The sequence below is a fragment of the Aspergillus viridinutans genome, assembly GCF_018404265.1.
Source record: "Aspergillus viridinutans IFM 47045 DNA, scaffold_2, whole genome shotgun sequence".
In the NCBI taxonomy this organism is placed as follows: Eukaryota; Fungi; Ascomycota; class Eurotiomycetes; order Eurotiales; family Aspergillaceae; genus Aspergillus; species Aspergillus viridinutans.
In genome coordinates this window covers 4,262,264-4,275,523 of record NW_025091218.1, presented here as the reverse complement: position 1 = coordinate 4,275,523, position 13,260 = coordinate 4,262,264, and the positions used below count along the sequence as shown (strand labels likewise).

General features: G+C 53.7%; 8 protein-coding genes across 8 annotated transcripts; all 8 read right to left on the bottom strand.

The window, feature by feature from the left end:
* Positions 1–66: 66 nt before the first annotated feature.
* Positions 67–890, bottom strand: Aspvir_004911 (DUF924 family protein; the record flags this gene model as incomplete). Its single annotated transcript, XM_043268133.1, has 2 exons — positions 67–673; positions 718–890. The coding sequence occupies 2 exons, from the start codon at positions 888–890 to the stop codon at positions 67–69; spliced, it is 780 nt and encodes a 259-aa protein (XP_043124068.1).
* Positions 891–1,973: 1,083 nt separating this feature from the next.
* Aspvir_004910 (uncharacterized protein) lies at positions 1,974–2,921 on the bottom strand (the record flags this gene model as incomplete). The annotated part of the gene is made up of 3 exons (XM_043268132.1): positions 1,974–2,036; positions 2,086–2,425; positions 2,509–2,921. 3 exons carry the CDS (start codon positions 2,919–2,921, stop codon positions 1,974–1,976), a joined length of 816 nt encoding a protein of 271 aa, XP_043124067.1.
* A 493-nt stretch (positions 2,922–3,414) lies between these two features.
* Positions 3,415–4,179, bottom strand: Aspvir_004909 (HNH endonuclease family protein; the record flags this gene model as incomplete). The annotated part of the gene is made up of 4 exons (XM_043268131.1): positions 3,415–3,527; positions 3,576–3,714; positions 3,765–3,936; positions 3,980–4,179. 4 exons carry the CDS (start codon positions 4,177–4,179, stop codon positions 3,415–3,417), a joined length of 624 nt encoding a protein of 207 aa, XP_043124066.1.
* A 559-nt stretch (positions 4,180–4,738) lies between these two features.
* Positions 4,739–5,547, bottom strand: Aspvir_004908 (type 1 glutamine amidotransferase domain-containing protein; the record flags this gene model as incomplete). Its single annotated transcript, XM_043268130.1, has 3 exons — positions 4,739–5,133; positions 5,183–5,420; positions 5,470–5,547. The coding sequence occupies 3 exons, from the start codon at positions 5,545–5,547 to the stop codon at positions 4,739–4,741; spliced, it is 711 nt and encodes a 236-aa protein (XP_043124065.1).
* Positions 5,548–6,337: 790 nt separating this feature from the next.
* Positions 6,338–7,034, bottom strand: Aspvir_004907 (peroxiredoxin family protein; the record flags this gene model as incomplete). The annotated part of the gene is made up of 5 exons (XM_043268129.1): positions 6,338–6,373; positions 6,420–6,560; positions 6,616–6,779; positions 6,828–6,940; positions 6,988–7,034. 5 exons carry the CDS (start codon positions 7,032–7,034, stop codon positions 6,338–6,340), a joined length of 501 nt encoding a protein of 166 aa, XP_043124064.1.
* A 243-nt stretch (positions 7,035–7,277) lies between these two features.
* Aspvir_004906 (NADH:flavin oxidoreductase/NADH oxidase) lies at positions 7,278–8,606 on the bottom strand (the record flags this gene model as incomplete). The annotated part of the gene is made up of 1 exon (XM_043268128.1): positions 7,278–8,606. One exon carries the CDS (start codon positions 8,604–8,606, stop codon positions 7,278–7,280), a length of 1,329 nt encoding a protein of 442 aa, XP_043124063.1.
* Positions 8,607–8,892: 286 nt separating this feature from the next.
* Aspvir_004905 (Zn(II)2Cys6 transcription factor) lies at positions 8,893–10,425 on the bottom strand (the record flags this gene model as incomplete). The annotated part of the gene is made up of 3 exons (XM_043268127.1): positions 8,893–9,681; positions 9,726–10,288; positions 10,335–10,425. 3 exons carry the CDS (start codon positions 10,423–10,425, stop codon positions 8,893–8,895), a joined length of 1,443 nt encoding a protein of 480 aa, XP_043124062.1.
* Positions 10,426–10,754: 329 nt separating this feature from the next.
* On the bottom strand, positions 10,755–12,840 carry Aspvir_004904 (peroxisomal copper amine oxidase; the record flags this gene model as incomplete). Its single annotated transcript, XM_043268126.1, has 2 exons — positions 10,755–12,733; positions 12,780–12,840. 2 exons carry the CDS (start codon positions 12,838–12,840, stop codon positions 10,755–10,757), a joined length of 2,040 nt encoding a protein of 679 aa, XP_043124061.1.
* Positions 12,841–13,260: the final 420 nt, after the last annotated feature.

Below are 13,260 nucleotides of genomic sequence, written 5' to 3'. Positions count from 1 at the left end.
ACGATAATCAGTAATGTCTTTCAAAATCTATCCACGAGTACAATTGCAATGAGACAGATTAGGTCACTACCCAAACATCTTCTCCTCCTCCAGAAACCTCCTCTCCTCCTCGCTCGTCACCCTCCCCAACGCCGCATTCCGATGCGGAAACCGCCCAAACTGCGCAACAGGCTCATAATGCTCCCTCTGCACCCGGGAATGCATGTTCAGGTGCTCCTCTAGCCTCAGCCGATTCTCCAAAAGAATACGGCGACACTCCGCCTCGTCGTCTGATAACCCCGTCGCATCCCCGTCAAGCAGACGGGTGAAATCCTCCGCCATCTCCTCATACTTGACCCGCGCAAGCTCCTGCATGTCTAGATCCTCAGCATGGATAAACGGCAAATAGAACCATATGCGCTGGCCCTGGCGGTAGCGGAAGGGACTCGGAATGCGATTGCCGGATGGGTATCCTGCGTCTGCAGCTTTGAGGGCGATAGTTCTCGCGAGGGGGTCAAAGAACTCAAAGACGATGCGGGCTGATTCGCCGCGGTAGATGTTGCGGGGGAGTTGATCCAGCAGGATGATAAGGGCTAGCCAGTCTTGTGGGGTGGAGGGGTTAGCCCGCGAGAGGACGTCCTCTGCGGAGGCGCTGGCCTCGCGGATGGCGGCGAGGATGGGCGAGAATTGCGACCTAGATGATTAGCTGGAGCTATACATGATGGGGATGAGACGTACGAGCATGCGCTGTCGAACTCGTCGGATTTGAAGAACCATTTCTTCCAGTCTTCCGCGGAGGGGAGGAGCAGGCGCGCGTTTGAGGGGATGTGCTGGAACCAGAAGGTGTAGACCTGGCCGAGAAGGGAGGGGCCGAGGAGCTGGTCCAGCGTCGCAGATTGCTTGTTTGCCATTGTTGAAGACGCTCTTCGATACTGTGATGTGGATTTGGCAATTGTATATGATACACGTTGGCTGGGATACGGAATGCTGCTGTGCTGGGTGGATAAGGCGGTTGAGAGCGTGTGCCTCGCGACGCAGTTTTCCCAGATCAAACAGCGAGGGAACTGCCTCCTAATTAATAACCTACGAGAGACGGGCAGCATCTTTGAATATTCAAGAGGTGTTGGTGCATTGGACTTTATACGAGGGTGTCGGACGCGGAATGTCGCGAGGCCGAATCCTGACTAATTGATATGATGTTTTGAGGCGCTAAACGCATGCTGATTGGCTGAGTCAATGTTTAGAAACATGTTTCGTTCTCACTTTTGCAATCTCCGCCGTACTGAAGTCATACTCCCAGCTAATCGTGTTCCACTTCCCCAATCTAATTGCGCCGCACCTTCGTCCCCGAACGAGTGGATCATGAGTGTATTTCGCTAAAGACGACAGAGTATGTATTCAGCGGAAATGATCGAGGTATTACGCCTTACATAGGTATCTCATAGCTGATTCAGTCGGCCATCGCTGTACTCGTAGTACACTCTGCTCAAGAGACGATCAAATTCCCCGCATTTGCCCAGTTGCAACAGTTAGCTAGCTTAGCGAGGAGCGGTTGGTACCGCATCTAAATGGGTAAGTTCAAATAAGACACATATCTGTGGCTACCGGGTCCATGGTACAGGATAAGTGGATTTCTCCACTTCCATTTTACAGCATTAAACCATCCTGCATTCCTCGTATGATCCACATATCAACGTGGGAATCTACGAGCGACGTATCGTTTTGGGGGGTGAGTTGATACGGAGCCGCTGGATCTGAGGAATGTCAAGCGGATTGGTATTATGATTCGCAGGTATGTGTTATTTCACAGGTATACATGATATTGACATGTGCTAGTTCCTTCGGGACACAAGAAGGCGCCTTTCGCTGGATATGCCTCCATCGCTGAGTTCTGTAGAGACGTATGAGATGTTCGAGGACTGCGAATTCCAATTGACGAGAGACATGCCGGTTCAGCAAGACGAGCGGATGGCAATAGCTATTGCTGCTGAACACTAATCCTTCTTTGCATCGCCCCCCAACTCATCCAATCCCGTCCCTTTCACCAAACCAATATCCTACAACCATCAGCATCAGCTGCGATTGACAAAGAAGACAAAAACTCACCATAATCCTCTGCGGCAAATATGTCGAGCCAAACCAAACACTCCCAGCCATATTCCCACACCAGAATTTCCCCTGCCGCCCCGCCGTGATCGCCCTGACAACCCGCGCCGCATACTCCTCCGCGGTCATCCGAGTCGCCCCATCCTCGCCGCCCGCTCTCGCAACCACAGTATCCTCGACAGTCTTGTACAGCGAGTCCTCAGGAAGCCTGAGATCATCAAAATACGTCTGCCCGTTCGTCCTCACCGCCCCAGTAACAATCGACAGGACTTTGACGTTGAAGGGGGCCATTTCCAGCCGGAGCGTCTCGGCGATGATCTCCAGGGAGCGCTTGGAAGCGCTATACACCCCCTACTTACATTGATAAAGGTTCACGCATACAGAAATTGACAAGACATACCCATGTACGGCGTATTCACATACCCCGCAATCGACGTGATAAACACCATGCTCCCCCGCGCGTTGATCACCAGCGGCGCAAATGCCTTGGTAATCGCCAGTGGGCCGAAGACGTTCGTCTCGTAGATGCGGCGCGCGGCGTCGAGGTCCTCGTCCAGCACTGGCATGAAGTGGTTTCGGCCGGCGTTGTTGATGAGGTAGGTTAGGGAGCCGGCTGTTGCGTTACGGACTGTGTCTACGGCGGTGGTGATGTGTGTAAGGTTTGTTACGTCGAGGGTGAGGAGGGTGATGTTGGGGATGTTGTGGAGAGCGGTCATCTTGGAGGGGTTGCGTGCTGTTGCGAAGACGTGGTAGTTCTTTGCTTGGAAGGCAAGGGCGAGGGCGGAGCCGATGCCGCCGTCGCTGCAGCCGGTTATGAGGACGGAGCCGTTTGTCATTTTGCGGGTGCTTGACTATGGTCTTTGATGGGGACCAGTCAGTCAGCATTAGTGGTTCTGGATGATGCTGAAGCCGAGGGGTACGCTCGTCGTCTAATAAGTGCCTGCACGGGAAGCCAATGAGATGGGAGTATCCCTTTGACATTGAGACGAGCTAGACAATCAGAGAACTGAACTGAATTGTTGGTTCCAAGCTTCTAACGCAATGTGTGATGACCGGATAATGGAATGGTAAATGTTGTGTCCCTGCTGTGTTGCCCCTACTACTACTATCCCTACTAGCTAGAGATGGTTGTCTGGACGCCTTTTTGGCTGAGTGGTTGGATATGACAGTAAATAGCTGCCCTACACAAGAAGAACACCGCCAATCCAGCAAGCAGATACCCGAATGACTCGCAGGCATAGTCCTACTGTCCTCTAGATTATCTACAAAATATTTCTCTTTCTCCCTGTCAACTAGCTAATAGCCTTCTCATCCCACGCCATTAGACCACTAGCAAGTATCCAGCATGCTCACAAGAGCGCTCTTCTCAGCCGAGGTAATGGTCAGATCATACACATACTTGACCCTCACCCACATCTTCGCATACGTGCAATAATACGAAGCTAGCCCGTTAGCATCATCATACACCCCAGAGACGAAAAGAAACTTACTGAGAGGAGGCTTCCAGGCCTCGGGTCCATCATCGCCCTTGGCCTGGTTGACGTTATCCGTCACCGCCATCAGCTGCGGGTTCGTCAGGTCGTTCGCAAACGCCTGGCGCTGCGTGGTTGTCCATTTAGATGCACCGGACTATTGACAGGTTAGCAAACCGGCGATAGGAGGATGGGACGGTCACTCACTCTCCAGGCGTTGGCGAGGGGAACAACGTGGTCAATGTCCACGTCGCTGGCCTGCGTCCAGGTGGCTCCGTCGTAGGGAGAGTACCACGATCCGCTGGTGGGGTAGCAGCTGGAATCTTTGACGATGTTGGTGCCGTCGCGGGCGAGCACAACCTCGCGAGTATTGCAGGAGCTGAGCCGTTAGCTTGGCTTGCCAGGGGGAGGGATTTACGTACCCTCCTTGACTAATCCAGTGGGGGAAGAGGCTGCGCGAGTATCCGTCTTCGGAGCCTTGCGCCGCGACGGTCAGCGCAGCCAGCTCGGACTCTGCAGTGGCGGCAGAGGGGATTCCTGGGGGAGTTGGGAGAGCAACTGGCGCCGGGATGGCTGCCACGAGGGGGATGCCCAGAAGGATGGAGAGGAAAAGGCGAGTCATGATGTCTTGTCGAGATACTGTGAGGAGCTGTAGAAGAAGAGCAAGACCTGATGTATCGCGGAATCAAGCCATTTATATATCTCGAGGTAATATATCTACAAGACACCTCGTATCTCAACCCCCTCGCAGCCTACCCAGTCAAATCTTCACGAGGATCCCCTGCGGCATACCAGACCTCTTGGCAATATCCCCCAAGGCGCATACCAAGAATAATTGGCCGTATGTGCAATACTACCACTCTATTCGAGGATACACTTCCTCGTTTTTCCGTCTTGAAATATTAGTGATAACGCATCTTCAGACAAGAGCGGCATCTTATGGACTTATCGCCGGATCTTGGCATCGATATCTCGTCCACGCTCAGCCAGCACCACAGCTGATTCGCTAGATCCTCGGTGATCGACAGGCGCGTGTTTAATATAGAAAGGGAGGCGTTACTCTCTCCGGAGACCGCCGGCAGTCCCTAGGATCATCAATGTAACCTGACAGATTAAGCATTAATGCATGTCATAACGCTCATACTATTATTCAAATTATGTACACGCACTTGACAGGAGCATTAAGCCACACCCAACGCCCGGAGAATCTCCTTGCCCACTCCCGTCGCACTGGCCGGGTTCTGGCCCGTAATGACCGTAGCGCCCGTGCCAGCAGCCTTGGAAACAACCACCTTCTCCCCCCACGGCTCGTCGGCCTTGACGTACCGGTTCCCCGTCACCTTTTGCAGCTCATCCTCCAGCATAAACGGCATCGCAGACGACATCTGCGCCTGGTCTTCCTCGGTATTGGAGAAGCCCGTCACGGTGCAGGCCGAGAGCAGCGGCACCCCCGACGGTGCCTTGGCCTTGAGCAGGACGGTCGGACCATGGCAGACGGCCGCGATGGGCTTCCTGGCGGCAGAGAAGGCTTCGATCAGAGCGATGGAGGTCTCGTCGGAGTGGAGGTCGAACATTGCTACTTTCGTTAGCCACTGCAGCGTCTGTGAGTGAAATAAGGGACATACGGCCATGTCCACCAACGTAGAAGATCGCATCGAATTCAGACGCCTTGGGTAGCACATCGGACAGCTTGACTGTGTTTGTCCAGAGGGACTTTTGCTCGTTCAGGAACTTGGACGCTACGGGGTCGTTCTCGAACATTTTGACGGAGGCGGGATCAAGCGGTGCTTCACCTCCCTTGGGGGAGGCGACGACGAGCTCGGTCTTATCGTGCAGGACTTCCCATGGGTGAGCGAATTCGGGCTGCGGTGGTCAGTCATTTTGCGTCTTACGTTTTGTAGGGGCAACATACCAGGTACCAACCCGTGGGATGACCGTTAGAAGGGATCTTGTCCTGGGATGTCAGGACAACAAGGACTTTTGGAGCCATTTTGCTGACTATGTTGATGGATGTCGACAACTGATCAAACAGTGGGGTGTAGATAGAGGGTTGTTTAGGTTATATACTGTATGGGATGATCACCGATGACATCACTGGCGGACAGCTGCTGCGGGGCTCGTCGTCGGTTTGGAATGCTCTGGATGCTGCAATAATAATACCTACTAATAATGGACGGATGGATGATCTGAATTGAGGACGCCATTCGTTCAAGCTCTGTAGCTTGGGCATCGGCTGCTCCACTGTGTGGACTCAACCCGAACAAGGTTGCCCCGACACCGACAAAAGTCTCCGTGACTGAGGCACGTCTATAGACTGGTCAAATTTGCGACGAATTGTGGTGTTATTAAGCATAGACCTCGAGTAGAATTACCATATTCAATCTGTCCAAATGGTGACCTCGGCAATTCGATGCTTGAAATGCAGAATTTTGCCCATTTTTCAGGCATCGACCGATGTTTCCCGTAGTGGAGCATAACCACTCTGGGATGACGGACCTAGCAAGTTACAATGTCTGCGTCAAATATTCAGTCCTAGCATAGTAGACTGCGACTTACATTTACTCAATCATAATCTGACGTCCATACTCATTGCATGTCTCTTAGGCTATACATCCATGGCTTACAGCTCTCCCCATCATCGCGTATACTACCACTGTACAGTGCTTGATCGTAGAGGCCGACAGTGTATATGTTATTCCAACGATGTATAAGAAGTTGCAGGATTATCAAGAACTACACAACTCTATCTTTCACTCTACCGGCTCACCCAGAGACAATCATCACAAATGCGCCAAAACGGCATCCGCACCGGAAACCTACCACAATTAGCACCCTCCATCTCACCGAAAAGACAAGACATACCTTGACAGCCCCCTTCTCCGTCTCAATCTGCGCATACGTCACCTTCCCATGGTCAATGATAATCGCATACCGGCCCGTCCGTCCCGCATTCGCCCACCCAATGCTATCCGAGAATCTCGCCTGGGGATCAGACAGAAACAGCTACAACATCGTTAGCCAGCCATTTCCCCTCAAGTAAAGTAGCCGTAGCACATACGATATCATCACCCTTGACCTGGTTCGCCTTGCCCCACGCACTCATCACAAACGGATCGTTCGACGCCAGGACAGCAACAATCTGCACGCCCTTTTCCTTTAGCTGGGGAAGGTTCGTGATGTACCCGGGGAGGTGGTTCGCCGAGCAGGTAGGGGTGAAGGCGCCTGTGCTGTTAGATTTCTAGTTGTAATTGACGAATGCAATAAACGAACCAGGAACGGAGAAGAGGACGACTTTCTTATCGGCCCATTCTTTCGACGCGTTGTAGTTGATTGGGATGCCGCAGGCGTTGATCTCGCTGCTTTCCTCCGCGTAGGGGATGTACCTGTCGCTGAGTTAGAGTGAAGTCAACGGGAGGGGGCATTGACAGACTGGAAGACTACGTTGTCGGGGAACTTGTCGCCTGGTTTGAGGGCCATTTTGAGATCTTTTGACAGTGTAGTTTGTTGTTGTTGATGGATTGATGAGAGGGTGGTCTGTTAATGCTGGGATTGCGGGGTGAGGGGGCTTTAAGGCGTCATGGCGGGGTTAATGCAGTGCATAACTGGCTGAGTCATCTGTGCATCGGGGGGCTCCGATGCTTATCATTTACAAGAGGAGTATTTGGGTTTCTGCTGTAATGGGAGAAATGCATATGCATATATTTATCTTCTATCTATAGATTAAATGGCCCTGTCAAACTGCACCGGGACAGTAACCGGCACGCCCAACTTCCTCGCCGTGGAAAACACCCATTCCGGCTCGCGCAGGAACTGACGGGCTATCAGAATGGCATCCGCCTTGGGCTCAGGTCCAGATAGCATTGCCTCGGCGGTAGTCGCCTCGTCCGATCCTTGGACCAGTCCGCTCGCCTGTTCCGCCTCGGTAATCATACCCACGGCACCCACGAGAGTCGACGCTCCAGCGGCTCGAATGGCTTGGCGGATCTGCCCGGCCAAGTCAGTCTGGTAGGCCGTGTGCAGGTTGATCTTCTGGTCTTTGTGATTCCCCGCGGAACTGACATCTACAAGGTCAATGCCCCATTCGGGCAGCTCCTTGACCAGCTCCAGCGAGCTCTGCATGTCCCAGCTGCCCGACTCCGCCGCAACAGCCTGACCCTCCAACCACTCGGTGGCACTGATGCGCAGAAACAGCGGCATCCCCTCGGGGATTACCTCACGGATAGCAGCCGCAACCTCGCGCACGATCCGCGTCCGGTTCGCAAAGCTGCTGCCGTACTCGTCCGTTCGCTTATTCGTCACCGGACTCAGGAACTGGTTGGTGAGATAGCCGTGCGCCCCATGGATCTCGATGACATCCACCCCAGCCTGCACCGCTAACCGCGCGCTCTCCGCAAACGCCGCCACTACCTCTCGCACCTCCGCCGTGCTCAGCGCCCGCGGCGCCCAGTATGCATCCGGCACAGGAGTCCAGATATGCTCCTCCCCGCCGGACGGGCCCACCACATCCGCCGGCCACCCGCCGACGCTCTCATCCGCCTTCAGGCTCGACTTGCCCGCCTGAGCCGCCAGCCAAGGCGCAACGGCACTCGCCTTCCGGCCCGCATGCGCCAGCTGGATCCCGACCTTGGCGCCCTGCGCGTGCATGAACTCGACGACGCGCTTCAGCCCGAGGAATTGTTCCGAGTTGGTACCATCCTGCCAGAGACCGGAGTCGTTGGGGGAGATGCGCCCGTTGGGCTGCACGGCGGTGGCTTCGATGAAGACGAGGCCTGCGCCTTTGAGGGCGAGGTGGCCCAGGTGCGCGAGGTGGTAGTTTGTTAGGGCGCCGACATGGGGCGAGGACGGGTCGGACTCGCACGAGTACATGCACATGGGCGACACAATGATGCGGTTCTTGAGCGTCACATTGCGGATTTGCAGGGGGCGGAAGAGCGTGGGGGTCTTGGGATCGTCGGGGTGCAGGGCGGCGCCTCCGTTGTTGGCGGGGGTGAAGTAGGGGGCTGCCGGGGACTTGGCGACGGCGGGGGATTGGAAGGCGTGGGAACCCATCTTGCTTCAGGTAATGCAGTTGGACAGATGCGAATGTGTGAGTTGAAGAAAAGGAAGGGAAGACATGATTGCGTTGTATAAATACTCGGCAGAATTGTGTAATTGTGTCTTCCAAGTATGGAATAGAAAGTCTACGGAATATCGGATACGGCAATGAGAGAGGCAGCTGACAAATGCCGCCATATGGCCCGTACTGCCATTGGTCACTTACCCATTATTAACCGCTATTGGCTGATATCCATTGCTGAAAAAGGGAAATGGTCTCACTGATCGGGATTTGTAGTGTTCATATCAACCACAAGTTACTCTGCGTGGTTGATTCCCCATTAGTCCAGTAGGCCGTCAGCATATCCTCCAGCCGTCTCATGGTGCCATTATTGGTCGCCTGCCAGAAGCCCTGGATCTGTGCCAGCAATATCTGTCGGTCTGATTGCTTTTCTGCACAGGTCCCAAGCACCAGGAATGGCCAACTGTAGTACTCGGCAAAGTAATCTTGTGCTGGCCGTAGTTGAGTCACGAGAACCATGGCTTGTGAAACAAGCTCACTGGCCAGGCTGTCTGGTCGATTGTCGGGATGCATGAGGCGATTGAGAAGAATTCGCGAACACAAGACATACAATCTAGGCCCTGCAAGAAGCTCAGGAGCTGCCGTGCCTGCCATTAGACTATCCCACCTTCTCAAATCCTGCTCCAAGTCTTTGCAATGGCGGATATCAACGCCGTCGGGGTACCGTTGGTACATACGTGCGACGCTGTAGACATACTGGAACAGTTTCGGAGGGACCCCGAGCACTGGTGAGGTAGCATCCACGGAAATATGTGGTCGGCAGAGGACCTCCAATAGGTTTTCCGCAAGGGAAAAGGCAGAGTCGATAGGAGCGGATACGGTAGACGTAAGCTGAAAGGGTATGCTCGTGGCGACGTGAAACATGAATGATTCCAGAAATAAGCGGGCCCAGGCACCTGTTGCGATAGTGCTTGCATCTGGAGCTTTCTTTCGGAAATACATCTGAATGAGTTGAGCTGCCCCGGCGAGATGGACGTCAACGCCTTGCGAGTGATGGGGTTTGGATCGCTGTCATTGTTAGGTTTGATCAGAAACATCGCTTCTTTGCTCACCTCATAAATACATAAAATCAGCACTGTCCACAAGACGACTGTCCATTGACTTGAGCCGTGGGCTTGTGTGATGCTCTGTCGCAAACCAGAAACAGCCTTGATGTAATGCAACTCTGCCATTCGCCGGTACTCCGGGTTGTTGACAGGTATTTCTGCCGCAGCACAGGCGAGAAGTGCGTGCATACAGAAAGGAGATTGGAAGGCCCATCGAAGGCTTTCCCTAGTCACCAGCTCGTTCACAGCCCCTTTCGTTACTGGGTGGATGAGCTGTGGAAGGAAGATGGTCTGCAAGAAGCCGAATAGCTGGCTGTTGGCCGGACTTAGGACGGGGGAGTAGCACGCTGGTCCATTTGAGAAGGTGACTATAGATGGTGTCTGAGTGTCAACAAGCTGATATTCTGTGCCTGAGACGGTTTCTGCCGATATGTCGCCGCTCCCAGGAACTGTCACTTGATCATTGGCATGGCTAGCTCTCCTGCCTGGCCAGACGCATTCTATATTTCGTTTGAGGCAGTTCTGACACGGCGATGCCCTCTCATCACACTTCTTCTTCCGCGATCGGCCTAAATGATTAGAAAGTCTCGGGAAATGTGTTGGAGGGCAGCCTACAGGTCAGACATCCAGTCTTTGTCCGCAAATGAGCTGGCCGCCGTCGAGGTCGACGGTACGACTTTTGCGTCCTGGCCGTGCAATCTGCCATCGCACAGCATATATATCAATCGCTCACATATCTTCTGTGAATATTCTAACCCAGCGGAGTAGTCTTTCCTACCAAATAAATGTCAGGGAAACTAGTTAATCGTCCGGTTTCATCGCCACGCGCCAGTCACGCGAGCCCGGTGGAGCTCGGAAATTGCCGGCGTACCAACATGTTGATCTCTGTATTATAGATAGGCGCTAACTACTATCGAATGTTGTGTTTTAATATTAGTCTACATTTTCCCGAACAGCTCATGCTACTTTTGCAACATCTGGCCGCAAAATGGACGCTTAAACGTTAAACCCTACATCAACACACAGCAATATACTCTATAGCCTCGACGTCTCCTTCAACTGCTTCGCCTCAACTGCTTTCCTCGAACTCAGATCCCTCACCACATCCGAAGGCGGCACCCACAGCGCCGGATTCTTCTGAAAGAAATTCGATGCCCGCAGCATCACACTCACCGGCTCCGCAGGCATGATCGGAAAGTCCTCCGTGCGCGGGAAATGGGTGAGTCCAAACTGGATATAACACACAATATCCGTATTCTCGATGCACTCGTCCCTCGCTGCCCAGTCGACGATCGTCGGATTGTGCGGGTGGTCCTCTTCCCCTGTTGACTGGCACACGTACTGCCCCGCAGGAAAGACCTCGTGGTCACGATAGGGCAGGACCCAGAGCGCGTGGCGCGCGAACCCTGCGCGCTTGTGGACCGTGCTTCCCGGTTTTGCGAGCAGCGGGGGACAGTTATTGTTGAGGATCTTGTAGGCGATGGGCTTGCGGGTGGATGGGTTGAGGTGGGTCGGGTTGGTGATGTCCCATGAGCGGGTGGTTTCATGGCAGTAGTCTGCTGCGCCTTGGAGGGCGGTCCGGAGGGGTGTCTTTTTGGCGTAGAAGCCGTTGCCGTAGGGGTTGGCGGGGGAGCCGACGGGGTCGGCCATGGGGACAGCGTCGCTTTGCACGACGGTGTTGCTGGGGCCGTCGATTTCGGGGTCAACGCGCAGGGAGAAGATGTGCTGGTGGTTCTGGGCGTCGAGGCCGCGGGCGATCTCGGTGCCGAAGGGTGCGGCTTGTTCAGTGGGGTGCAGGCAGTAGGTGTTGAGCATGCCTGTGAGCTTGACTTCGAGTTTGTACGTTCCGTCGAGCGTGAAGGTGTGGTAGAAGGCGTACTCGTAGTTGGCGGCCGTGATGATCTGGGAGATGATGAGTTTGCGGTCGCGAGCTGAGATGACGTTGCCGTCGCGGAAGTCGGTATGCTTGTAGAGGAGCCCGTGGTCTTCTTCGTGAATGCAGATAGCGTTCTCGATAACGGTGGCGTCGCCGGTGGATGTGGCTAGAACGGCATCCAGGTAGTGGATGGCACCCTTGCAGTCGCAGCCGAGCTTGAGCGAGTTGGTCATGAACCCAGAACCATATTCACCCACGTCAAAGGCGTGCTTCTTGTGATGCGGTGGCTTGGGACAGCCGTACGGAACCACCATCTCCACCACACTGACACGGTGAAACAGCTTCCGCTCGCGCTTCTCGTACGGGTCGTCGATCCGGATGTTCGATAACACGATGCCTTCGCGGTAGTTGAACCCAATATGCATTTTGAGTCCGGCCCATTCGATCTCATTGCCATTCATCCTGAATGAGACGCCCTCTGGCTGCGTAATTTCAATGGGCTTTAGGCGATCTGGACGATACTGATGTTTGATAAACTGAGGGAGATAGTTATGCTCGTCCAGAGGCACCGGAGTTCGTTCTCCTTTCACACGTCTGACATCCACGCTGAGGATCTCCTCGGTCTCTGTGTCGGCGACAACCGTAAAATCAAGCGGGTGCGCATACTGATTGTCATGTGGGGAGCTGCGGTAATACGGCAGTGCTTGTTGCAGCCGGCGCTCAAAGCCCCAGCGCTCGTCAATCCCAATGGCCCAGGCGTCAAAATAGACACGGGACATGTCCGTTATGCCAATTTCCCGGCATGCTTCGATCACCCGGGGATCCTTGCTGGCGATGCGCTCGACGATGTTGAGATCATCCAGAGTCAGCGTCGGCATAACATCTTTGACGCTCTTCCAGGATTCAACCTTCCTTGTTGTCAGATTGACAATAGCCTCGGAGATCTCCGGAGTGCCCTTCTTGAGCATGATGGAAAAGACAAGACGGGCGGGACGGGGCCCTGTTCCACCCAGAAAAGCTGTCAGCTCGGCTTTGAGCGGCTCGTGGAGGGTAATGCAATTGAATTTGAGGGCGATTGGGTGCGCATGTTGGCGAAGGAGCGTAGCAGCGGTGGTAATCTCGTCAACAGACAGAGGGTCTAACGTATTAGTATGGCACAGTCTTCTAACAAATTTAAGACATACCTAGTGGATGAATAGACGATGCATAAGAGCGACGCTTTCCAGTGCAGCATTTATCAGCCATGGTTACAGAACTTGCTGTCAAGTATGGGTAGGATTGACTTAGACGTGAAGGCATATAGGCATATTTATATATTTGCAGATTGCACTGCTCGGGTGGACATGCTGATTTGGGTATGGACACAACCAGCCGTCGGATACTTAGTCTCCTCCAGTTCAACATACCACGAGTCCATTCTCAGACCAAGTGAGAGTATTCTGCTGGACAGGAATATGGCAACATCAAAGAAGCCATATGATGCAGTATAGAATCAGCCTGACCAATGGCGTCACTTTCCGCGGTACGATGGGGCTCTCCATCTGCAATTCCTTATCAGCCAATCACAACTGCTGACATGTATCAAGGCATCTCACTGTTCAGCAACGCTCAAAAGGGCAAGTGGAAGAGAATAGTCTTATCTTGAACATATGGCAGAAGAAAGCT